Source organism: Phyllostomus hastatus, unplaced genomic scaffold (assembly GCF_019186645.2).
Source record: "Phyllostomus hastatus isolate PE091 unplaced genomic scaffold, TTU_PhHast_1.1 phas_contig_86, whole genome shotgun sequence".
NCBI lineage: Eukaryota > Metazoa > Chordata > Mammalia > Chiroptera > Phyllostomidae > Phyllostomus > Phyllostomus hastatus.
In genome coordinates, this window is record NW_025333977.1 from 88,199,588 (window position 1) to 88,225,175 (window position 25,588).

The 25,588-nt window shown below is 37.3% G+C and overlaps 1 protein-coding gene across 1 annotated transcript in view; it reads right to left on the reverse strand.

Moving 5' to 3' along the window:
- RABL3 (RAB, member of RAS oncogene family like 3) overlaps window positions 1-25,588 on the reverse strand; it is a 52,334-nt gene that overhangs the window by 6,984 nt on the left and 19,762 nt on the right. Inside the window, exons 3-5 of the mRNA XM_045852085.1 lie at window positions 20,826-20,955; window positions 9,480-9,594; window positions 3,371-3,521 (exon numbers count right to left, since the gene is read on the reverse strand). Coding sequence (XP_045708041.1) covers window positions 3,371-3,521; window positions 9,480-9,594; window positions 20,826-20,955 — 396 coding nt within the window. The remainder of the gene's footprint in view (window positions 1-3,370; window positions 3,522-9,479; window positions 9,595-20,825; window positions 20,956-25,588) is intronic.

A 25,588-nucleotide genomic window follows, 5' to 3' on the forward strand; every position in this document is an offset into this window, starting at 1 on the left:
TATAATATATTCTAAGTAGCAGTAATCTTCTAGAATATCATGGTCCAGTGCTGATCACCTGGGGCACTTATTCTGAATATTCCATGGTGGCAGCTGAGAAAAATAAGGCATTTCTATTGCAAAGTAGAATGTAAAAACCAATGGCATGGCAGACAGATGCTGATTCATTGTGGGGGTAGAGGTGGGGCTGAACCAAGCAGTGTTCACAAATGTTGATTCACAGAGTAAGGACATCAGAATCACCTGAGTCATTTCTTAAAATTAGAGTCCTGGTCCTCCTGACAGACCTTATGAATAAAAAGCTCCTGTTGTGTGCCAGTTACTCAAAAAATTTCATAGGTACTGTTTGTTGGTAATATGAATATGCAGTCAGGTTTGGGTAATTGTTAATCTAGGTGATTTCTAAGAGTTCTTTCAGCTCCAAAATTCTAAATGTTAGTTGTAGGATAATCATGTGGAAGAGCAGCTTAATTGTATAGCACAGGCTCTGAAGTCAGAGTGCCTGCTTTGACCTGTGTAACCCATGGCCTAGTTACCTCTGCTACTAGTCTTCATCTTTTTTTAAAATATATTTTATTGATTATGCTATTACAGTTGTTCCATTTTCTCCCCTTTACTCCCCTCCACCTTACACACCCCTCCCATCCACATTTCCCCCGTTTAGTTCATGTCCATGGGTCGTATATATAAGTTCTTTGGTTTCTACATTTCTCATACTATTCTTACCCTCCTTCTGTCTATTTTCTACCTACCATCTATGCTACTTATTCTCTGTACCTTTTCCCCTGTCTCCTCCTCCCATTCCCCTGTTGCTAACCCTCCATGTGATCTCCATTTCTGTGTTTCTGTTCCTGTTCTAGTTGTTTGTTTAGTTTGCTTTTGTTTTTGTTTTAGGTGTGGTTGTTAATAACTGTGAGTTTGTTGTCATTTTACTGTTCATATTTTTTATCTTCTTTTTCTTAGATAAATCCCTTTAACATTTATATAATAAGGGCTTAATGATGATGAACTCCTTTAACTTGACTTTATCTGAGAAGCACTTTATCTGCCCTTCCATTCTAAATGAAAGCTTTGCTGGATAGACCAATCTTGGATGTAGGTCGTTGCCTTTCATGACTTGGAAGACTTCTTTCCAGCCCCTCCTTGTGCGCAAGGTCTCTTTTGAGAAATCAGCTGACAGCCTGATGGGAACTCCTTTGTAGGTGACTGTCCCCTTATCTCTTGCTGCTTCTAGGATTCTCTCCTTCATTTTAACCTTGGCTAATGTAATTATGATGTGCCTTGGTGTGTTCCTCCTTGGGCCCAACTTCTTTGGGACTCTGTGAGCTTCCTGGACTTCCTGGGAGTCTATTTCCTTTGCCAAAATGGGGAAGTTCTCCTTTATTATTTGTTCAAATAAGTTTTCCACTTGTTGCTCTTCCTCTTCTCCTTCTGGCACTCCTATGATTTGGATGTTAGAACATTTAAAGATGTCCAGGAGGTTCCTAAGCCTCTCTTCATTTTTAAAAATTCTTGTTTCTTCATTCTATTCTGATTGGATGTTTCTTTCTTCCTTCTGGTCCACAACGTTGATCTGAGTCCCAGTTTCCTTCCCATCACTATTGGTTCCCTGCACACTTTCCTTTATTTCACTTAGCATAGCCTTCATTTGTTCATCTAATTTGCGACCAAATTCAACCAATTCTGTGAGCATCCTGATTAACAGTGTTTTGAACTGTGCATCTGGTAGCTTGGTTTCTCTTCATCGCTTAATTGTATTTTTTCTAGCATTGATCCATTCTTCATTTGGGCCCCTTTTTTTGGTCTTGATGAGTCTGTTACATAGCAAGGGGTGGAGCCTTAGGTATTCATCCGGGTGGGGTAACCCATGTCCCTGTGTTGTGATGCTGCATGTGGGGAAGGGGTCCAAGAGGGAACAATGCCGCTTGTGCTGTTCTCTGATGGATTTCAGTCACTTCCCACACTTCCCACAAGCAATTTAGGCACTTCTGGTGCTGATTCCTTGGTGGGTGGGTTTGTGTATGTTCTAGGACCCTGTGGGTCTCTCCAGGGAATTCTCCAGTGAGGCTGGGAGTTTCTCCCGCTGCCGCCTCAACCCCCACAGGCATTTTCAATCAGTGGTTTGAGGCTTTATTTCCCTGTGCTGGGGCCCTGGGTTGTGCAGTCCATCCATCTCCCCAGTTGTTTCTCCCCATTTATCTGCATGTGAATGTGGGACCACCCAGGCTGCAATCTGCCATCTCCCTGGGTCTGCCTGCTGCTGCCTTGCTGGCCAGCTGCAGCCTTGCATGCCTTGCTCTACAATCTGCTGCCTCACTGGGTCTGCCAGTTACCACCTTGCCCATCCTGATCCTCTGGCCACCACCTTGCTGCAAGTCCTCTCTACCCAGCTGCCTGTCTCCGCCCCTCCTACTAGTCTGGATGATTGTGTCTTCTTTAACTCCTTAGTTGCTGGACTTCCATACAGTTTGATTTTCTGTCAGTTCTGGTTGTTTTTTGGTTTTTAAATTGTTGTTGTCCTTTTTTGGTTGTGTGAAGAGGCATGGTGTATCTACCTCCATCTTGGCTGGAAGTCTATTCTTCATGTTTAAAATGGGTATAGTAATATTACCTAACTCATAGGGATGAAGCATGTGAGAGAATGTACGTAAAGTACCAGAACAGTGCATGGCTCAATAAATGGTAGCAACTGGTATTATTAAACCATCACACATCTGAATACCAGTGCACTGTGTATGTATGCTGCCCAAATCCTACTTGTGAGCAATGACATATCCTTTTCTGGGCAACATTAACTGGTTTATAGGAGGACTTTTCTTAGCCTTTTTAGTGCCAAGTTCTAATGGAGCTAAATATCTCAGGAAGAGATTTAAGATCTGCATACACATAAGATTATATAAACTAATGCCTATGAAGCACTCCTAGTTTATAGTTTGTAATTTTTTCACTTGCCTAGGCCCTTTGCCTGTTCCCCCTTTAAGGTAAATTCTATAATTTAAGAAGCTAGGAGGCTTTTCTAAAGCAAGAATAGTAAAGTTTATTACAGTATTAGTAACCTTTTCTTATCATCTTAATTTACTTATTTTGACTTTGGTGTGACTTTAAAAAACTTTTTCAAGAAAAAGCCCATGATTTTTACATTCTTCACAGAACAAAGTTTGAACATTCCAACAGAACAGCATTCAAGGAGGCTGAAGTGACTATGTGCATCTAACAGTTTGTTGATTCCAACTTTCACCATATTTTGGAGTAGAACCAAAACAGCCTGACTTCAAGTATAAAGCTTCTTTTGTGAGAATATATGACTTGAAGTCTTGGATTTTGCTTTCAGCTGGTAATAATACAAACATGCAGTAGTGAAAATACACACCAAATTAATCTCTTCTGCATTGAAATCCTCAGCCAGGAAAGCAGTCCTAATTAAAACTTCATGGCGCTTGGTGTCATGAATCTGGTCCAGTTTAGTCCCTATTACCAACAATGGAATTTGGTTTTCAGCAAACTGTTCCCGGTCATAATCCCTGTAATAAATAATGAAGAAGTGAATAGAATTTACCCTTTTGATGTAGATATGTAAAATAGCTTATATTATTTTATTGATAATTCACTGACTCTTGCTCACCTATCACCTATAAAACTACTTTTTCCCTAATTTCTTCCATCTACTTGTTTATCAATCCATCCTCACCATTTTTGGAGTTCTAACTATTCATCTAATTCTCAAAATTTGTCCCCATGAGTCTTTATAGACTACTTGAATAACTGAGTGCCCACCAGGTATAACAAGGTAAGTTGAGTTGACTTTTCCCAAAGCTCTGTCTTCTAAGGCTCGGGAATTTTTTTTGTACAAATGCAGAGAGTGGACCCAAATTTCAGGGTGGAGAAAACCCTGGAACCTAGCATGGCACTCAAGCCTTGAGTCAGAATGGAAAATGACAAGCTTCTGGGTACCTTCAGGGCTATGCATGTGCTCTATACTTCCATACACAGTTCTGTCTAGGAATAAATTATTTAAGGAAAATAGGAAATAGGGACATTAAAGGCAGAATGAAGGTGATGCTATAGCCTAAGGAAAGGTGGATTCAACAGATGGAAAGAGAAATAAACAGCTGAATCACAAATTGAATAGTAAAAGGAAAGAATTAAGTACCAAAGAGATGTTTGTTTGGAAATGAGAGCTGTGGGAGGCAGGCAATACAAATCCCTCAGGGTCAATGGCCGTTACAATTTTTTTTTCTATTTCTATCCAATTGATAGAGTGATTTTCCTTCTTTAGTAAAAGGAACACAGAGCCCAATGTTGTTGAATTAATTTAAATTCTATTCATATATGAGAAATAAAAGGTTTGGATTTTGGACATATTATAAGCTCAATTTATAATAGTCAGCAAACTCTGGTTTTGAACACCTTATGATAGTGAATCACTATTGCATAATCCAATCAATACAACCCAGCTGAGGATAGCTTTTTCTCTTTCTTCAACATTACTTTTCTTTCTCTTTGAATAACCTAAATTGGGGGTGTGTGTGCAAATTATCAAATCTTTTTGCCCTTCATAATCATCCTGCAGAGCCTCAGTTACTGTTCAGCCTTGGAACACAATTGTTTTGAACCATGTAACCTCCCATTTCATAAAAATATAATCACTCTTTGTTTGCATCAAAGCCAATGATAGCTTGAGTTCAAGGTCTTTGATTCTTTTTACCAGCATCAACACTGATTTAGGAGAAATTGTCCAAAATTGAAATTTACTTTATTAGAGAATAAAGTGTTGAGAGTGACCTCCTTTAGGACTATTTCCTTTTCCTATACTCACTAACTCTGGCTCACATACAAATATTTGAGTATTTGAGTATATAGTTTATCAAACATCATCTCTGATACATATATATTTCTGTCACTTGCAGTCTTGCATAATCTCTAGCACATCAACACATGTATGTACTTCATATATTAATAACATATATATTACAATATAAATATAATTTGTTCTCTTATATCTCTCCTAACTTTTCCTTTTTACTCTCTTTTATTAAATCTTACATCCAATTTGACTTTGGTAAAAAACAACAACAAAAAAACCTTGCATCTTTCAGACCACTATTTTTAACTACCATTTTAGAGAAGATTTAGGATTCAGAGAAACAAATTTAATAGCACTATAGGCATACAATCAACAAAAGCCAAAACACAGGAAACTCAACAGGACAAACAAGACATCTATTTTTCACAAATAAACTGCTACAGGGTAAAAAATAAAAATGAAAAAGGGAAGGGGAAGTTGAGATAAGAAGAAACCAAATACAATGAGTGGACCTTATTTAGATACAATTTTGAATAAACCACAATTTTTGAGAAATTTGAGAAAATTAAAGTAAAATTCAATATTAAAGAATTATTGTTCATTTTAAGTATGACAATATATTTTGGTTGTTCAAAAAGTTCTTAACCTTTAATGTTATACATTGAGGGTTAGACTAAATATCTAGATGAAATGATATCATATCTATGATATTTTCTTCAAACATAAATGAAGAAACACACTGTATTCATGGATGGGACAATACAACAAAAATTCTCCCTGATTTGATCTATAGGTTTAGTGTAATTCCAATAAAAATTCAAGCATAATTTCTGTCAATACAGACAAGCTGATTTCAATTTTATATGGAAAAGCAAATAAGATGAGCTAAACCATTTTGAAAAGGCTTAAAGTGGAAGGAATCACATTGTTTAATTTTAAGACTTCCTATACTGTTACAATAATCAAGACTGTAGTATCAGTGAAGGGGCAGACACACATATCAATGGAACAGAATTAGGGAGTCTAGAAATAGACCCATATAAATATGGTCAAATTACTTTTGGCAAAAGAGTAAAAGAAATTCAATGGAAAAGGATAATATTGTCAATAAATGGTGTTGGAAAGAAGTTCATAGCAATACAGGCCTACCTAAAAACGATGGAAACATTTCAAACAAACAGCCTAACACTACATCTACAAGAACTGGAGGAACAACAACAAAGAGCAGAGCAAGTAGGAGAAAGGAAATGATCAGGGCAGAATTAAATGACATAGAGACTAAAAGAACAATTCTAAGGATCAATAAATCCAGGAGCTGGTTATTTGAAAAGATAAACAAAATCGACAAGCCTTTAACCAGACTTTTAAAGACAAAAAGACAGAGGACCCAAATAAATAAAATCAGAAATGAAAGTGGAAAGATTACAACCAATACCATAGAAATACAAAGGATTGTAAGAAATTACTAAGAACAACTATATGCCAAGAAATTTGCAAACCTCAGTGAAATGGACAAATTTCTAGAAAAATATAATTTTCCAAAACTGAATGAGGCAGCAGCAGAAAGCCTAAACAGAATGATAACAGCTGGTGAAACTGAAGCAGTAATAAAAAGAAGTCCTGGCACATAAAAGCTCTGGACCAGACTGCAAAGTTTAGCAGGGGAATTTTACAAAACATTTAAGGAAGAGCTAACTCCTATCTTTCTCAGACTATTCCAAAAAATCCAGGAAGACAGAAGACTCCCAAGCTCTTTTTATGAGGCCAGCATCCTCCTAATCCTCAAACTAGATAAAGACACAACAAAGAAAAGTACAGGCCAATATTGCTGATGAAAATAGATGCTAAAATCTTCAAGTAAATACTGGCAAACTGCATAGAGAAATACAGTAAAAAGATCATACACCATGGTGAAGTGGCATTCATCCCAGGGATGCAAAGATGGTACAATATTTTCAAATCAATAAAAGTAATACATCACATAAACAAAACAAAAGATAAAAATCACATGATCATCATTATCAATAGATGTGGAAAAAGCATTTGATAATGTACAGCACCCGTTCATGATAAAAACACTCAGCAAAGTGGGAGTAGAGGGAGCATTCCTCAATACAATAAAGGTCATATATGAGAAACCTACAGCCAACATCACATTCAATGGGCAAAAACTAAAGGGTTTCCCACTAAGATCAGGAACAAGACAAGGATGTTCGCTTTCTCCACTTTTCTATTCAACATAGTGTTGGAAGTTTTAGCTATAGCAATCAGACAAGAAAAAGAAATAAAAGGCATCCAAATTGGAAAGGAGAAAGTAAAACTGCCATTGTTTGCAGATGACATGATAGTGTACATAGAAAACCCTAGAGACTCCACCAAAAAACTATTTGATCTAATAAGTGAATTAGGCAAAGCAGCAGGATACAAAGTCAATATTCAGAAATCAAAGGCATTTTTGTACACCGACAACAAAATATCAGAAACAGAAATAAGAAAAAAAATCCCTTTTGATATAGCAACAAGAAAAATAAAGCACCTAGGAATAAACCTAACCAAGGAGGTAAAAGACCTATACTCAGAACACTACACAACACTGAAGAAAGAAACTAAGGAAGACACAAACAAATGGAAGCATGTACCATGTTCATGGATTGGAAGAATTAACATCATCAAAATGTCCATACTACCCAAAGCAATCTATAGATTCAATGCAATTCCTATTAAAATACCAATGACATATTTCACAGATATAGAATATTTCAAAAATTTATATGGAACCACAAACAACCCCAAATAGCTGCAGCAATTTTGACAAAGAAGAATAATTCCTGACATCAAACTATAATTCCTGACATCAAACTATATTACAAGGCCTCTATAATCCAAACAGTCTGGTACTAGCATAAGAAAAGACACAGAGATCAATGGAACAGATTAGAGAGTCCTGAAATAAAAAAATCATGTTTCTATGGTCAATTAATATTCAACAAAGGGGTCAGGAGCATAAAATGGAGTAGAAATAGCTTCTTCAACAAATGGTGTTGGAGATCTGGACAGCTACATGCAAAAAATAAAATGCGACAACCATCTTATACCATACACAAAAACAAACTCAAGATGCATAAAAGATTTAAGTATGTCGTGACAACATAAAAGTCCTAGAGGAGAACATAGGCAGGAAAATCCATGCAGCAGTATATTCCATGCAACAGTATATTCATTGATATGTCCTCTAGAGCAAGAGTCATAAAGGAAAGAAAAACAAATGAGACTTCATTAAAATAAAAATCTTCTGCATGGCTAAAGAAAACATCAGCAAAATGAAAAGGGAACCAACCTTATGGGAAAATGTATTTGCCAATGATATCTTAGACAGGGATTAGATCTCCAAAATATAAAAAGAACTCACATGACTCCACACCAGAAAGACAAACAATCCAATTAAAAAATGGGCAAAGGACCTGAACAGACACTTCTCCAAGGAGGACACGTAGAGGGCCCAGACACATATGAAAGGATGCTCAGCATCACTAGCCATCAGAGAGATGCAAATTAAAACCACAGTGAGATACCACTTCACACCAGTCAGAATGGCCATCTTAAACAAATCAACAAACAACAAGTGCTGGGGAGGTTGTGGAGAGAAGAGAACCCTAGTGTGCAGTGTTGCTGGGAATGCAGACTGGTGCAGACACTGTGGAAAACCGTCTGGAATTTCCTCAGAAAACTAAAAATGGAAATGCTTTTTATTCTGGCAATTCCATAACTGTGATTATACCCTAAGAATCCTGAAACAACATTTCAAAAGAACCTATGTACCTCAATTTCATAGCAGCACAATTTACAATAGCCAAGTGCTGGCAGCAACCTAAGTGCCCATCAGCCAATGAGTGGGTAAAAAACTGTGGTACATTTACACAGTGGAATACTATGCAGGAGAAAGAAAGGAGCTCCTACCCTTTGTGACAGCATGGATGTAACTGGAGAGTATTATGCTAAGTGAAATAAGCGAGGCTGTGAAAGACAAATACCATATGATCTCACCTATAAGTGGAACCTAATCAACCAAACAAGAAGCATGCAAAATAGAACCAGAGACATTGAAATAAAGAATAAACTGACAGTAACCAGATGGGAGGTAGGGGTGAGGGATAACAGGGGAAAGAAGGGAAAGGGTCTTCAAGGAACATGTATAAAGGACCCATGGGCAAAGCCAAAGGTGGGTAGGATTGAGGATGGGAGGTTGGGAGACAGTGGTGGGGGGCAGGGAATGGAGACAATTGTACTTGAACAACAATAAAAAGTATATAAATGGTGTTAGAACAATTGGACGTTCATATGTAAAAGTCACCCTCCAACTCTCACATTATAAGTAACTCAAAAAGGAGCAAGATCTAAAAGTAAATCTAAAACTATAAAACTTGTAGAAGAAACACAGGAGAAAATCTTTCTGTTCTGGAATTAGGCAAAGAGTTCTTAGATATGATACTACAAGGTACAATACATAAAAACTTGAAAAATTAGACTTTATTAAAATGCAAAACTATTGCTTTGTGAAGGAGACTGTTAGGAGGATATTTACACATAAAATATTTTACAAGGTGTTACTTTGGAGGGCATATTCCTGCAATTGCTGGTAACATTTCAAACCAACTTTGAACTAATTTGGGCTTACCCATTTGTTACTAAGACTCCAGTTGGCACTGAATCCCTGTTGAGAGCTTCTGATGACCAACGATTCAAGTTTTGGGATGACTTCTTATTCGTTAAGTCATGTACTAAAATAATACCTAAAATAATCAGAGAAAATAATGTCAATATGGGAACAATTCTTCATTTCAGAATTGGCAAAGTGAGGCTTAGTAAAAAAATAAGCATTGAATTGTTTAGTGAACCTAGCATTCTAGTATGATTAACAATTATTTTAAAATTTCTTCTACCCATAACAAGAGACAAAGACGGTCAGTACACAATACTTAATGGAGCATAACTCTTGCAAACATATATGCACCCAATATAGGAGCACCAAAATATATAAACAAAATCTTGGAGCACTTTAAGAAAGCAATAGATAGCAATACTATTTAAGGGATTTGTAGGGGATTTCACACCCCACGGTCAACAGTGGATGAATCTTCTGAACAAAAAATCAACAAAAATATTGCAGAATTGAAGGACATTGTAGATCCAAAGGACTTAATTGATATTTATAGAACATTTCACCCCAAAGAAGCAAAATACACATTCTCCTCAAAGGCACAGGGATCATTCTCAAAGATAGACCACATGGTGGGCACAAAACAAGCCTCAACAAATTCAAGAAAAGTGAAATACTATCAAGTATCTTCTTGGATCACAATGGCTTGAAACTAGAAACGAACTTCAAGAAAAACACTAAAAAACACTGAAATACATTGAGGCTAAATAACATGTTATTAAACATTGAATGGATTAACAGTGAGATCAAGGAAGAAATCAAAAAGTACTTGGAAAAAAGTGAAAATGAATACACAACAACCCCCAACCTCTGGGACACAGCGAAGGCAGACTTGAGGGAGAAGTTCATAGTGATAAGGCCTACCTAAAGAAGATAGCAAAATCTCAAATAAACAATCTAACTCTACATCTAAAAGAACTAGGGGAACAACAACAAACAAGGCCCACAGCAAGCAGAAGGAAGGAACTAATCAGGATGAGAGCAGATTAAATGACATACAGAGTGAAAACACAATTCAAAGGATCAATGAATCCAGGAGCTGGTTCTCTGAAAAGATAAACAAAATTGACTAACTGTTCACTAGACTCATCAAGAAAAAAGAGAGGACCTAAACAAGTGAAATCAGAAATGAAAGAGGAGAAGTAACAATTGATACCACAGAAATACAAAGGATTTTAAGAAATTACTAAGAACAAGTATATGTGAAGAAATTGGACAACCTGGGCAAAATGGACACATTTCTAGAAACACACAATCTTCAAAAACTGAATCAGGAAGAAGCAGAAAAACTGAATAGATTGGTAACAGCTAGTGAAATTAAACAAGTAATCAAAATACTACTGGCACACAAAAGCCCTGGACTGGATGGCTTCACAGGTGAATTTTACCAAACATTTAAAGAAAACTAACTCCTATCCTTCTCAAACTATTCCAAACTACTCAAGACGAGGAAGACTCCCAAACTCTTTTTATAAGAACAGTATTATCATAATCCTCAAACCAGGTAAAGACACAAAAGAAAGAAAATTACACCCTAATATTTCTGATGAGCATAGAGGCTAAAATTCTCAAAAAAAATACTAGCAAACCAGATCCAACAATACATTCAAAAGATCATATAACATGATCAAGTGGGATATATTCCAAGGATGCAAGGATGGTACAATATTTGTAAATCAATAAATGTGATACTTCACAGAAACAAAATGAAAGATAAAAAATCACATAATCATATTATATGCAGGAAAAGCATTTGATAAAATCCAGCACCCAGTTATAATAAAAACAGTCAGCAAAACAGGAATAGGGGGAGTATACCTGAACATAATGAAGTACACATAAGAAAAACCTACTACCAACATCATCTTCAATGGGCAAAAACTAAAGACGTTTCTCTTAGGATCCAGAACAAGACCAGGGTGACCTCTTTCACCACTCTTACTCAACATAGTACTAGAGGTGCTATGCAATCAGCCACAGCAATCAGCCAAGAAGAATAAAAGGCATCCAAACTGGAAAAGAAAAAACAAACTGTCATTATTTGCAGATGACATGACAGTGTACACAGAAAACCCTATAGGCTCCACCAAAAATCTACTCAACCTAGTAAATGAATTAGGCAAGTAGTGGTATACAATGTCAATATTCAGAAATTGATAGCATTTTTGTACACCAGTTTTGAGCTATCAGAAAGAGAAACTAAGAAAACAATCCTATTGACTACAGCAAACAACAACAAAGTATCTAGGAATAAACTTAATCAAGGAGGTAAAAGATCTGAACTCAGAAAACTACAGAACACTGAAGAAATACTGAGGAAGATACAAATAAATGGAAGCATATACTCTGTTCACTGACTGGAAGAATTAATATCATCAAAATATCCATACTACCCAAAGCAATCTATAGATTCAACACAATTCCTATTAAAATACCAATGGCATGTTTGACTGCTCTTGAACAAATACTTCAAAAATCTATATGGAAGCAAAAAAGACACAGCAATCTTGAGAAATAAGAACAAAGTAGGAGGGATCACAATACCTGATATCAAACTATACTACTCAGCCACTGTAATCAAAACAGTCTGGTACAGGCATAAGAATGGACACATAGATCAGTGGAACAGAATAGAGCCCAAAATAAACCCATGTCTCTATGGTCAATTAATATTTGACAAAGGGATGATGAGAATACAATGGAGTAAAAATAGCCTCTTCAATAAATGGTGTTGAGAGAACTGGACTGATACATACAAAAAATGAAGCCAGGCCACCAACTTCCATCATATACCAGAATAAACTCAAAATGGAAAAAAGACTTAAACATAAGTTGTGATACTATGAAAGTCCTAGAAAAAACATAGGCAGTAAAATTTCAGATATCCCACAAACCAATATTTTTGCTGACATAGATTCAAGAGCAAGGAAAATAAAGGAAAAAAAATAAACAAATGGGACTATATCAAAGTAGAAAGCTTCTGCATGGCTAAAAAAAACATCATTAAGATGAAAAGGGAACTGACTGTATGGGAAAACATATTTGCCAATGATACATGTGACAAAGGTTTAATCTCCAAAATATATAAAGAACTCACAGGACTCAAAACCAGGAAGACAAACAATCCAATTAAAAAATGGTAAAGGACCTGAACAGACACTTCTCCACAGAGGACATACAGATGGCCCATAAACATATGAGAAATACTCATTGTCAGTAGCCATCACAGGGATGCAAATTAAAACCATAATGAAATATCACCTCACACCTGTCAGAATGGCCATCATTAATAAATGAACGAACAACAAGTGCTGGCGAGGTTGTGAAGAAAAGGAAACCCTAGTGCACTGTTGGTGGGAATGCAGACTGGTGCAGACACAGTGGAAAACACTCTGGAATTTCCTCAAAAAATTAAAAATGGAACTGTCCTTTGACCCAGTGATTCCATGCTGGGAATATACCCTAAGAACCCCAAAACACCAATTCAAAAGAACTTAGGCACCTCTATGTTAATAGCAGCACTATGTACAATAGCCAAGTGTTGGAAACAGCCTAAGTGCCCATCAGTAGATGAATGAATTAATAACTGTGGTACATTTACACAACAGAATACTACACAGCAGAAAGAAAGAAGAAGGAATTCCTACCCTTTGCAACAGCATAGATGGAACTCGAAACTATTATGTTAAGTGAAATAAGCCAGTCAGTGAAAGACAAATACCGTATGATCTGACATATAAAAGGAATCTAATGAACAAAACAAGCAAAACAGAACCAGAGACAAGGAAACAGGGAACAGACTGATGGCTACCATAGGAGGGTGGGGGATAATGGTTGAAAAAAAGTAAGGGATTAGTGAAAGAACGTGATGAACGATCCATAGACATGGACAATGGTGTGGGGCTGTATTGTTGGAGCAGGGGCAGGCTGGATGGAGGAGGGCAAAGGGGGGAAAACTGGGACAACTGCAATAGAATAAACAAAAATAAAAAAGAAGAAAAATAAAGTATTCAAAATAAAAAAAAGCACACCTCTCCTTCTAGCTTTGAGGTAGACTTTTTTTTTTCCCTAAAGGGAGGGGGCAATTAAAACTTTTAAAAAGGAATAACCGACTTCAAAAAAAATAAAATTTCTCCCCTGGCTGGCGTGGCTCAGTAGATTGAGTACTGGCCTGAGAACCAAAGAGTTGCTGGTTCATTTCCCAGTCAGAGCACATGCCTGGATTGTGGACCAGGTCCCCCGTGGGGAGCAAGCGAGAGGCAACCACACATTGATGTTTCTCTCCCTCTCTTTCTCCCTCCCTCCTCTCTAAAAATAAATAAAATAATTAAAAACAAATAGTTAACTATCATATTATGTTAAAGAAAAATAAATTAATAACAATGTAGGGGGGCATATGGGCAAAGGACCTGAACAGACACTTCTCCACAGAGGACACACAGAGGGCCCAGACACATATGAAAGGATGCTCAGCATCACTACCCATCAAAGAGATGCAAATTAAAACCACACTGAGATACCACTTCACACCAGTCAGAATGGCCATCTTAAACAAATCAACAAACAAGTGCTGGTGAGGTTGTGGAGAAAAAGGAAACCTGGTGCACTGTTGCTGGGAATACAGACTGGTGCAGACACTGTGGAAAACACTCTGGAATTTCCTCAGGAAACTAAAAATGGAACTGCCTTTTCACCTGGCAATTCCACTGCTGGGATTATACCCTAAGAATCCTGAAACACCAATCCAAAAGAACCTATGCACCCCAATCTTCATAGCACAGCTCTTTATAATAGCCAAGTGCTGGAAGTAGCCTAAGCGCCCATCAGTAAATGAATGGATCAAAACACTATGGTACATTTACACAATGGAATACTACTCAGTAGAAAGAAAGAACTCCTACCCTTCATGACAGCATGGATGTATTATGCTAAGTGAAATAAGACAAATATCATATATAATCTCACCTATAAGTGGAACCTAATCAACAAAACAAACAAGCATGCAAAACAGAAACAGACATGGAAATAAAGAACAAACTGACAGTAACCAGACAGGAGGGGGGAGAGGGTTAACAGGGGAAAGAAGGGAAGGGTCAAGTCAAGGAATATGTATAAAGGACTCAAGGACAAAGACAATGGGGGATACCGAATGCAGCGGGAGGGGAAGGCATGGGAGAGTAATGGGACAAAAATGGGGACAACTGTAACAACACAACAATAAAAAACACACTAAAAGGAACATAACTGACATTTATTCTTCATTTATGTGCTATGTATTAAGATTTAAATGTGTTACCTAATTTTATTTTTAGAACAGTCCTATGAAATAAGATTTACCTTTATTTTACACCCCTGTTTTACACATGTGAAAACTGAAGCTCAGAGAGGTTGAGTAACTTACTCTAGGTTATATGGTAAGTGGGGCAGCCAGAATTTGAACTCAGCTAATTTGACAGTACATGATTGAGGACAAGCAGAATAAAGTATCTCTTTAGGGTACAGGAGTAGCAGATATTTTCTCCTCTCCTTATTCCCAGGTATAAATATCACAAAACTATGGATTAGACCTTTGGTTGGGAAAGTGAAAGGATTATAAAGGCTTAGATGAGTGATTAGATGGACTGGGAACAGTTTATTTTTTGAAGATCTCTGTTGAAGACTCTGGAATTTTTAAAGGCATTTGAGCACCCTTTTCCCCTATTGTTCCTCTTTCATTTGGGCTGAGAGTTCTTGTTCTATAGACTGTGAGCTAGGAGGGCTACACTGGGGCCCAGAGGAAAGAAATCAGGTGATAGGTGATCAGAGTATGTCCTAATCTTCAGGGACAGAGAGAGGTAGAGACACACTTTAGAGGTTTTTTTGGAGGACTGATGATCAGCCTAGTTCATCACAGTGGGAAGAAGGTAAGGTATTAAGGGAAGAACAGTATTGCTAGGAATAAAGACTGTGCAAAGAAATGGAGTGATCCTTATGCTCTGTTTCTTAGGATACTAAGGACAGTAGATGGAGTAGAGAGCCTTGAGTGCTTCTACCAAGAAAAATGTTCCAGAGCTAAGGTAAAAAAAATAAAAATTTATTTATATAACAGAAATTCTTTTAAACTTTAAGAAACAAAAATATATCAGTCTTATCTTAAAACTAACAAAATATATACAATAATTTCAGTAATATTCAAGGGTGAGACAAATCACTCATGAATAGTAGGTATAGAAAAGACAGTCAAAGAAATGGATTGAGATGGCTTCTTTCTTTTGTACATAATAAGTTTATGACTTAATTACATATAGTTTCTAGGATTTAAATGGTTTTTAAACTAATTATTGTTTATATATTTTTTATCTTTACATTTATTTTGCTCTTAACTTTTTCTCAAAAAGATCTGAACAAAAGTTCAAAAGTGTTATGTATCCAAACTTCTCTTTACCAGATTAGATTGATACTTACTTTGACAAGTCATTTGGCTGATTGATATAAACTGAGTTTTATCACTTGATTCTAGGTCTAAATCAGGCTTCTTTTCTTTCTTTCCTTTTCTCTAAGAGGTTGCTTAAGACCATCTTAACTGTTTTTCTCATTTAGATGCATTCTTTTAATATATGCCATTATCATATTCTTTCTTGCATGACAATATCATACATTAATGTCATTTTATAACTGTGGTTTGTTTCATTTATGAATGTTTTGTTACTTCAATTAGATTGGGACAATTTCAGCCAGAATTATGAACTCAATGAACACAGGTCTGACCCAAAACAACTCATCCTGTATTCTATGGTACATATATCCAATGACAGGAACGTTTTCTACTTCTTTTCATAGTATCCACAACAGCCTGGGATATAGGAAGATAGGATAGTGAAAGAGGAATATAAGAAATGAAGAAAGTGCTTTCTCTGCAGGACATGGGCTTCACCAACATCCAGCTCCTGCAGCAGGTGTGGCTTCCCAAGATTCTGGTTCCAGCAGTGAACAGTGCATAGTAGCACCCAGTGGACAGCAGCTTCCTCCAGAATCCTCTCACCTAGGCATTTTGCACCTAAGTGCTTCAGGTTGATCGGAAGATGGTGGTGAGATAGGTAGGAGCAGAGTCCAATTTCCCCTGCACATGGGTGAAACATCTAGCTGGTCTTCTGAGGAACAGAGTGAACAGCCAAGGGTATCCCAGCATATATGAAGACTGGAGACCAAAAACTGTAGAGAACATTGAAAAATCAGATGATAAGGAGAGTGCTTCAGGACAATAAGGTCCCTGGGACTAGTGCAGTCCCAGGGACCAGGGCAGCTGCAGCCCCAGGCCCAGCGCCCTCTGGGTCTGTTGCAGGATTCTTGAGAGAGAGCCAGGTCAACAGCTCCCTTTCCTGCCAAACAAGGTTTGAGAAGCACCAGGAGGGACCTGGATGCTTGAAGTCACAGGTTGGAATAAGGACAAAGTGGCAAACACACAGGAGTGGTGTGCACCCACTGAGACTGTGGATCCCACCTGGAAAGAGTTGGGCAGTGACGGACCTTGACCTGGTCAGTCCCGGTCTGGTTGGAGAGCTGGGCTATGTGGCGGGCCAGGAGCTTGTTTGGAGTGGTGGGCTTTAATGGGAGGAATTTTTCAAAAAGAAAGAGGCACTCAGCGGCTGTTTGGGGCATACTCCATAGCAGCTGTCCCACTCCACCCGGCCTCCTGCCCCCGTCTGGCCATATTATGCTCACACCTGGAGCCCCAGGGATGGTATGCACTGGATCCCGGAGACCCGGCAGCTGCCTATCCTGTCCCAGCAGCAGAGGCCGAGCACTCACACCCGCAGCCCATGGGACAGCTGCACCTGACCACCAGGCCCAGTGGCTGCCAGTCCTGCCTCAGCCGCAGAGGCCTAGTGCTCAGGACCTCAGCCACTAGACGGAGCACTCCTGACCCTGCCGCCCAGAGGCACCTCCCACCGGCCCTTGAGCCCAGAGCCCAGCAGGGCTGCCAGGCTCTGGAAGAGGAAGGCAGAGACCACCCCCCACCCCCCACCACAGAGGAGAGCTGCAGGGTTCAGGGAGTCAGCAACCCCCAGAAAGACAACTCAGTGGGGCACTGAACTACCCTGAAGGGGCTCTGAGAGTTCCTAGTATCTAGGACAGCAATGAGCGAGAAGGTGGTGTGTGAGTTGCCCCTAACTCGTGTACCTCAAGGAGAGTGTAACTGGTGGACTGAAGGGTAGGTTGTGCACAAAAGGGAACTGGGTGCCTGGCAGTGAATTGAGGAACTGGGTTGGAGGCTGGGCAACTAGGAACAGTGCAGCACAGGAAGGGAGAAAAGCAAAACCTATCCCCTCCCTCCCCCCCCAGCCTCCGGCATCCAGGAAGACAGCAGAACTGGCTTGGCTGGTTTAAAGCCAGCAGGAGGTTTAAAAAAAATTTTTTTTAAAAATTCCTTCATTTCCTTCCTTCTTTCTTTTTTTATTCCTTCTTCAAAGACCAGACTTAGACTCCAAGAGGGGTCATCCCAACAACTGTGAGAGTGAGACAAAATTCACTTTGCTACTACAGAGAACTTGCAAGTTATTGTATTATTATTTTTGTATTATTTGTATTATTATTTTTTATAATTTGTATTATTATTTTTGTATTATTGTATTATTTATTTGTATTATTATTTTTTCATTATTCTTACATCTTTTATTTTATTACTATTTTTAGATTTCTCTTCTTTCTGTTTAGTCTTCTTTGTTTGGTTTGTTAAATTACATTGTTTGACTGGTTTCCCCTGTTCTCTCTTTCATAGTGTATTTTTAATTTTCTGTCTTTCACTTCACTTGTGTTCCAATAGCACACTACTCTATGTCCTGTACTACCAATTCTTGTTATTCAAATCACATAGATTCTGTCATATGATTGTTGCTCCATTACTATTGTAAATAGTTGCTGTTCCATACAATTGTAAATACTACACAGCACCCCTCCTGGATCTTAGCTCACTTCACTGTTTCCTGAACTTTATTACTGTAATGGTTAACTCTATTCTCTTGCATGCTACACCTATTTTCTATCCTTTACTCTCACTTTACCTCATAATCTAACCTTTCACAAGCTCACTGCTTTCTAAATCCAACTCACAATCCTTTACCCCCCCTACTAAGAGTCTTATCTTTTTTCCACCCTTTCTAAAAAATGGCTAGTTGGGTGAAATATCATGGTTAATGCTATCCATATCAAAAGGATCTCCTATCTCTTCTCTACAGGTTGTTACTTTAAATACCATACAATACAATCCCACTGTCTTAAACCATTTTGCCTTCAACAAATGGTGCTAGGAGATCTGGATAGCTACACACAAAAAAGTAAAACCCGATCACCAACTTACACCATACACAAAAATAAATTCAAGGTGGATAAAAGACTTAAATATAAGTCATGACACCATAAAAGTCCTAGAGGAAAACATCGGCAGGAAAATCTCAGACATTCCACGCAGCAACATCTTCACTGATATGTCCCCTAGAACAAGGGACATAAAGAAAAGAATAAACAAATGGGACTTCATGAAATTAAAAAGCTTTTGCATGGCTAAAGAAAACAGCATTAAAATGAAAAGAAAATCAATTATATGGGAAAACATATTTGCCAATGATACCTTGGACAAGGGCTTGATCTCCAAAATATATAAGGAACTCACATGACTCCATTCCAGGAAGACAAAAACCCAATTAAAAAATGGGCAAAAGACTTGAACAGATACTTCTCCAGGGAAGATACAGAGTCACAGACGTATGAAAAGATGCTCAGCATCACTACCCATCAAAGAGATGCAAATTAAAACCACAATGAGATACCACTTCACACCAGTCAGAATGGCCATCTTAAACAAATCAACAAACAAGTGTTGGAGAGGATGTGGAGAAAAGGGAACCCTAGTGCACTGCTGGTGGGAATGCAGAGTAGTGTAGCTGCTGTGCAAAACACTCTGGAATTTCCTCAGAAAACTAAAAATGGAACTGACTTTTGACCCAGCAATTCCACTGCTGGGATTATATCCTAAGAACCCCGAAACACCAATCCAAAAGAACCTATGCACCCCAATGTTCATAGTAGCACAATTTACAATAGCCAAGTGCTGGAAGCAACCTAAGTGCCCATCAGTAAATGAGTGGATCAAAAAACTATGGTACATTCACACAATGGAGTACTATGCAGCAGAGAGAAAGAAGGAGCTCCTACACTTTGGGACAGCATGGATGGAACTGAAGAACATTATTCTAAGTGAAATAAGCCAGGCAGTGAGGGACAAATACCATATGATCTCACCTTTAACTGGAACATAATCAACAAAAGAAAAAAGCAAATAAAATATAACCAGAGACATTGAAATTAAGAACAATTTAACAACAGCCAGAGGGGAGGGGGAGGGGAGGATAGGGGGAAGAGTTTTCAGGAACAACTATAAAGGACACTTGGCTGGGGGGAGTGGTGGGGGAAAAGTGCAGACAACTGTAATTGAACAATAATAAAAATAATTAAAAAAAGAAATGAAGTACTTAACAATTGCAATGCTTACTTAATAGTGAATGATAAATGCATACACCAGGAGGGAAGGGGTGAGATGCCAAATCTTTTGGTACATCAATCGAAGACAAGTTGAAATTGTATTTCACAGTAAAAAAAGGTTTAACAAATTAACTTAAAAAAGAGCAAAAGATAAAGAAACTCTATCAGTAAATCCTAGGTATCAGTGGTTTAGTCTATTGACACAGAGTAGGCCCCCTATTAACTGTAATTATGTCCTCTATTACATGCCTCTGTTTGGAGGCATGTAGTAGCCTCCAGGTTTTTAAATCTTTGTAACTGAAGGAAATTTTTGCACCCCTAAAGACACCCTTAGTCATCTCTTCATAATTAACTACATAGGACTCCCCCTAAGGGGCAGATGAAAGAAATCTTTGTAACTCTGTGACATCTGGCTTAAACTGTGGGATTCCTAATAGTTCTATTGTACTTACCCAACTTACTGGTGAATTAGGATTCCCAGGGAATGGTGTTTTGAAAGCCCCATGGTTAATGTCAAGTACCCCAAATACAATTTTATTTCTTAATATTTATTTTATGACAATAATATAAATAGAAACACTTAGACAAAGCAAATATTCAATGTTCTGAATTACATGGTTAGAATCTAGAAACACAAATGGGAATGTGATATACAGATTTAAATTAAGAGTTGTGACTAATTAAATCTTTCTTAAATTAAGATGAGTCCAGCATCCCACAGCATTCCACATTAGAGATCTGTACTCTTAGAACATTAAGAAATGGTAGAAATAAAAAATGCTTTACCATTTACAGAGTTGTAGAACACTGCTCTTGTGCTTTTCACACTGCTGGCACTGCCCACAGAGCCTCCAACATCCCATAATTCTATATAGTAGGTCTTCTCTTCTGGGGTTCCTTCTTTGTAGTCATGAACCTAAAGAAATCAATCCATAAAAATAATTATTATAGCCACTTAGCAAACTGGTAAGCACCCTCATTCTAGTTTAAAGCATTGGACATTGCATATCATTATCTCAAGCTTTCTCCCTCTAATACTCCAACACTAATTATAATCTTTGACCTCTCAGGACTCTATATGTACTTAATTGATCCTAACACCTTTCGTAGCTTCCCCTTCTACTTCCAAATCCTCCTTTCCTGACTAAGCATAAATTCCATGATTTGTCGTTTTAGTCACTGCTTTGTCCCCTCTCACACTGTATTCACCTGACAAAATATCAACCCTAATTACATCCACCTTTTCCCTGATTTCCATGTCTACAACCCAGGTAGCTGAATGTGAAGCTCAGAAAAATACACATTCAAACTGACTGAATTCATTTTAAACTCAAGTGTACCTTTGGAGCTGTCTTTCAGTCATTGCATACAGTTCATTTCCTCTTTTTCTCTCCTAGATATGTCTCCTCTTTTTAAAAATTTCAATATCCCTTCCTTATCCTCAAACACAGCTAATTACCTTGCTTCCTGACAGAAACAATCAGAAGAGGACTTCTACAACCTGTTCTCCCCATATCCGTCCTTCTCCCTGCATTTGTACCTATATAATCCACTTTCTTTCCAGCTGTGAGAGATAGGCTGTCTGTGTCCCTAAGGCATGAGATCCTATCTCATCTTTCTGGTCAAAGTGGAGCTCCTCTCATCACCAAACTTTCCCTTTCAGTTGGGTAATTTCCACCAGTGTATTAACATGCCATAATTTTTCACATAATTTTTTAGAAAAAAAATAACCTTCTACTTCCTCAAGCTACTATGCCACTTCTCTGTTTCATTATTTACTTGTTTGTTTATTTACATTGTATTGTGTTTTCTTTCTTTTCTTTTCTCTCTCTTTCTTTTCTTCATATTGTATGTATTCACCACCCAACATCAAGTCTCTTTCCATCACCATTTATCCCTCCTTTACCCTTTTCTTCTACCTTTCCCTCTGGTAATCACCATATTGTTGTCTATGTCTAAGAGTTTTGTTGTTTTTTTTTTTGCTTAATCCCCTTCATCTTTTTCATCAGTGCCCCCAGACTTCCTCCCTTCTGACAACTGTCAGTCTGTTTTCTGTATCTATGAGTCTGTTTCTATTTTGTTTTTTGTTCATTAGATTCTACATATAAATGAAATCATGTGGTACTTGTCTTTCTCTGACTGGCTTATTTCACTTAGCATTATACGCTCCAGGTCCATCCATGCTGTTGCAAAAGGTAAGAATTTCTTCTTTTTCACAGCTGAGTAGTATTCCACTGTATAAATGTACCACGGCTTTTTTATCCACTCATCTACCATGGACACTTGGGCTGCTTCCAAATCTTGGCTATTGTAAATAATGCTGCAATGAACATAGGGGTGCTTATATTCTTTCAAATTAATGATTTGGGTTTCTCTATTCCTTTTTATAGTGAAAGTCCTCCAAAGGACTTTTGAGTCTATTCTCAACTGTCTCTAATTTTTTTCCTTACATTCTGTTTTGAACTCATTCTTGTCACACTTTTGCCCCAATCACCCTACTGAATCATTCCTTATCAGGGTCACCAATAGCTTCCACATTGCTAAGTCCAGTGATCAGTGAACAATTTTCAACTTACTCTACCATTTGACACAACTAATCATTCCTCTGGCTTGCAATACTTTCTTCATTTATCTTCCAGGATGCTATACTCCCCTGGTTTTCTTCCCACCTCACTGGCTAATCCTTTTCAGTCTCCATATGTGTTGTCCTTATCTGTCTATTCTCTAATTGTTGGAGTGTCCTAAGGTTTAGTTCTCAGATCTCGTTTCTTCTCAGTCAACACTTGCTATCTTGACAATTTCATCTAATCTTATAATTTTAAATGTCACTATTATGTTGATGAATTCCACATTTTTATCCATCTTGGACCAGTTCCTTGAACTTCAGACAACCACAGCCAACACACTACAATTTGGATGTTTAATAGATACAATGTAGGCCAGCAGTAATTGGCATGAAACACTGAAGTAATGAAAAGCAAGGACTTGCAACCAAGACTACTCTACCCAGCAAAGCTCTCATTTAAAATGGAAGGCAATATTGGGTATAACATGTAAGACCTGAACCCATAAAAATCACAGAAGAAAATCTACACAACAAAATTTTGAACACTGCAAATAGCAATATTTTATTGGATATATCTCTCCAGGCAAAAGAAACAAAATGAAAAATAAACAAATGGGACTACATCAAACTAAAAAGTTTTTGCACAGCAAAAGAAAACATCAACAAAATAAAAATGGAAAGACAATCCATAGAATTGGAAAATATATTCACTAATACATCTGACAAAAGGTTAATATCCAAAATTTATTTAAAAACTTACAAAAATCAACATCACACACAAAAAAAACAATAAAAAAAATGGGCAATGGACCTGAATAAACACCTCTCCAAAGAGGACATACAGATGGCCTATAGACATATACAAAGATGCCCAGTGTCACTAATCATCAGAAAAATGCAAATTAAAACCACAATGAGATATCACTTCACACCTGTCAGAATGGCTATCATCAATAAATCAACAAATAAAAAGTGCTAGTATGAATGTGAAGAAAGGGGAACCTTTTTTTACTGTTGATGGAAATACAGATTGGTATAGCCACTGTGGAAAGCAGTATGGAGATATTTCAAAGAATTAAAAATGGATCTGCCTTTTGACACAGCAATCCCACTTCTGATAATACATCTAAAGGAACTCAAAACACTAATTTAAAAGAACATAGTACCACTATGTTCATTGCAACATAATTTACAACTGCCAAGATATGGAAGCAGCCCAAGTGTTCATCAGAAGATGAGGAGATAAAACAACTATGGCACATTTATACAATGGAATACTGCTTGACAGTAAAAAAGAAGAAAATTTTACCCTTTGTGACAGCATGGATGGACCTGGAGAACATTATGCTAAGTGAAATAAGCCAGAGAAAGACAAATACCATATGATTTCACTCACATGTGGAATCTAATTAACAAACTGAACTAACAAGGAAAACAGAGACAGATTCATAGCGGGATGACAGCGAAGGGTGGGGGAGGTTAGCTGAGAGAGGGATCAAGCAAAAGGGAAAAGGACCTCATGGACAAGGACAATCAATAGTGTGGTGACTGTATGGGTGGGGAGGGTGTATAAGGGGGCTAAATGGTAATGGAAAAAATACAATAAAAATTAAAAAATATATATCATCACAAAAATATTTAAAAATGGGAGAAATTACTATGAACAATTATATGTCAAGAAATTGGACAACCTGGGTAAAATGATAAATTTCCAGAAAGATTCAATCTTCCAAAACTGAATCAGGAAGAATTAGAAAACCTGAATTGAGTGATAACAAGTAGTGATTGAAGAAGTGATCAAAAAAGTCTTGGCACACAAATGCTTTGGACCAGATGGCTTTACAGGCAAATTCTACAAATCATTCGAAGAACTAATACATATCCTTCTCAAACTATTCAAAAAAAATTCAAGGAGAGGGAAGATCTTCACACTCTTTTTACGAGGCCACTGTTATACTAATTCCAAAATCAGGTGAAGACACAACAAAGAAAAAAAATTATAGTCAGTATCTCTGATGAACACAGATGCTAAAATCCTCAACAAAATATTAGATAACTGGATCCAACAATACATCGAAAAGATCATACACTATGATCAAGTGAGTTTTATTCCAGAGATGCAAGGATGGTTACAATATCTACAAATCAATAAATGTGATGCATCACATAAACAAAATGAAAGACAAAAATCACACGATTGTATCAATAGATGCAGAAAAAGCATTTGATAAAACCCAGCACATGTATATGATGAAAACACTCAGCAAAGTTGGAATAGAGGGAACATATACCTAAACATAACAAAGGTCAAATATGAAAAACCTACTGCCCATATCATAATTAATGGGCAAACTAAAAGCATTTCTCTTAAGATCAGGAACAAGAAAGGGGTTTCCACTATCACCACTCTTCTTCAACATAGTGCTGGAGGTCCTAGATACAGTGATAAGACAAGAAAAAAAAAAGGCATCCAAATTGGAAAAGAAAAAGCTAACTGTCATTGTTTGCAGATGATATGATATTAAACATAGAAACCCTATAGGCTCCACCAAAAAACCACTAGACCTAATAAATGAATTCGGTGAAGTAGTGGGATACAAAGTCAATATTCAGAAATCAATGGCATTTTTATAGACCAATAATGAACTATTATTAAAGAGAAACTAAGAAAACAATCTCATTTACTGTTGCAACAATAACAAAAAAGTACCAGGAATAAATTTAACCAAGGAGGTAAAAGACCTGTACTCAGAAAACTATAGGGCACTGAAGAAAAAAACTGAGGAAGATACAAGTAAGTAGAAGCATATATTCACGGATTGGAAGAATTAACGTCATTAAAATGTCCACATGCCCCAAAGCAATCTATAGATTCAATGCAATTCCTATTAAGATACCAATGGTATATTTCACCAATAAATGTTCCAAATAAAACAAATGTTCCAAAAATTTATATGGAACCAAAGATGACCCCAAATAGCCT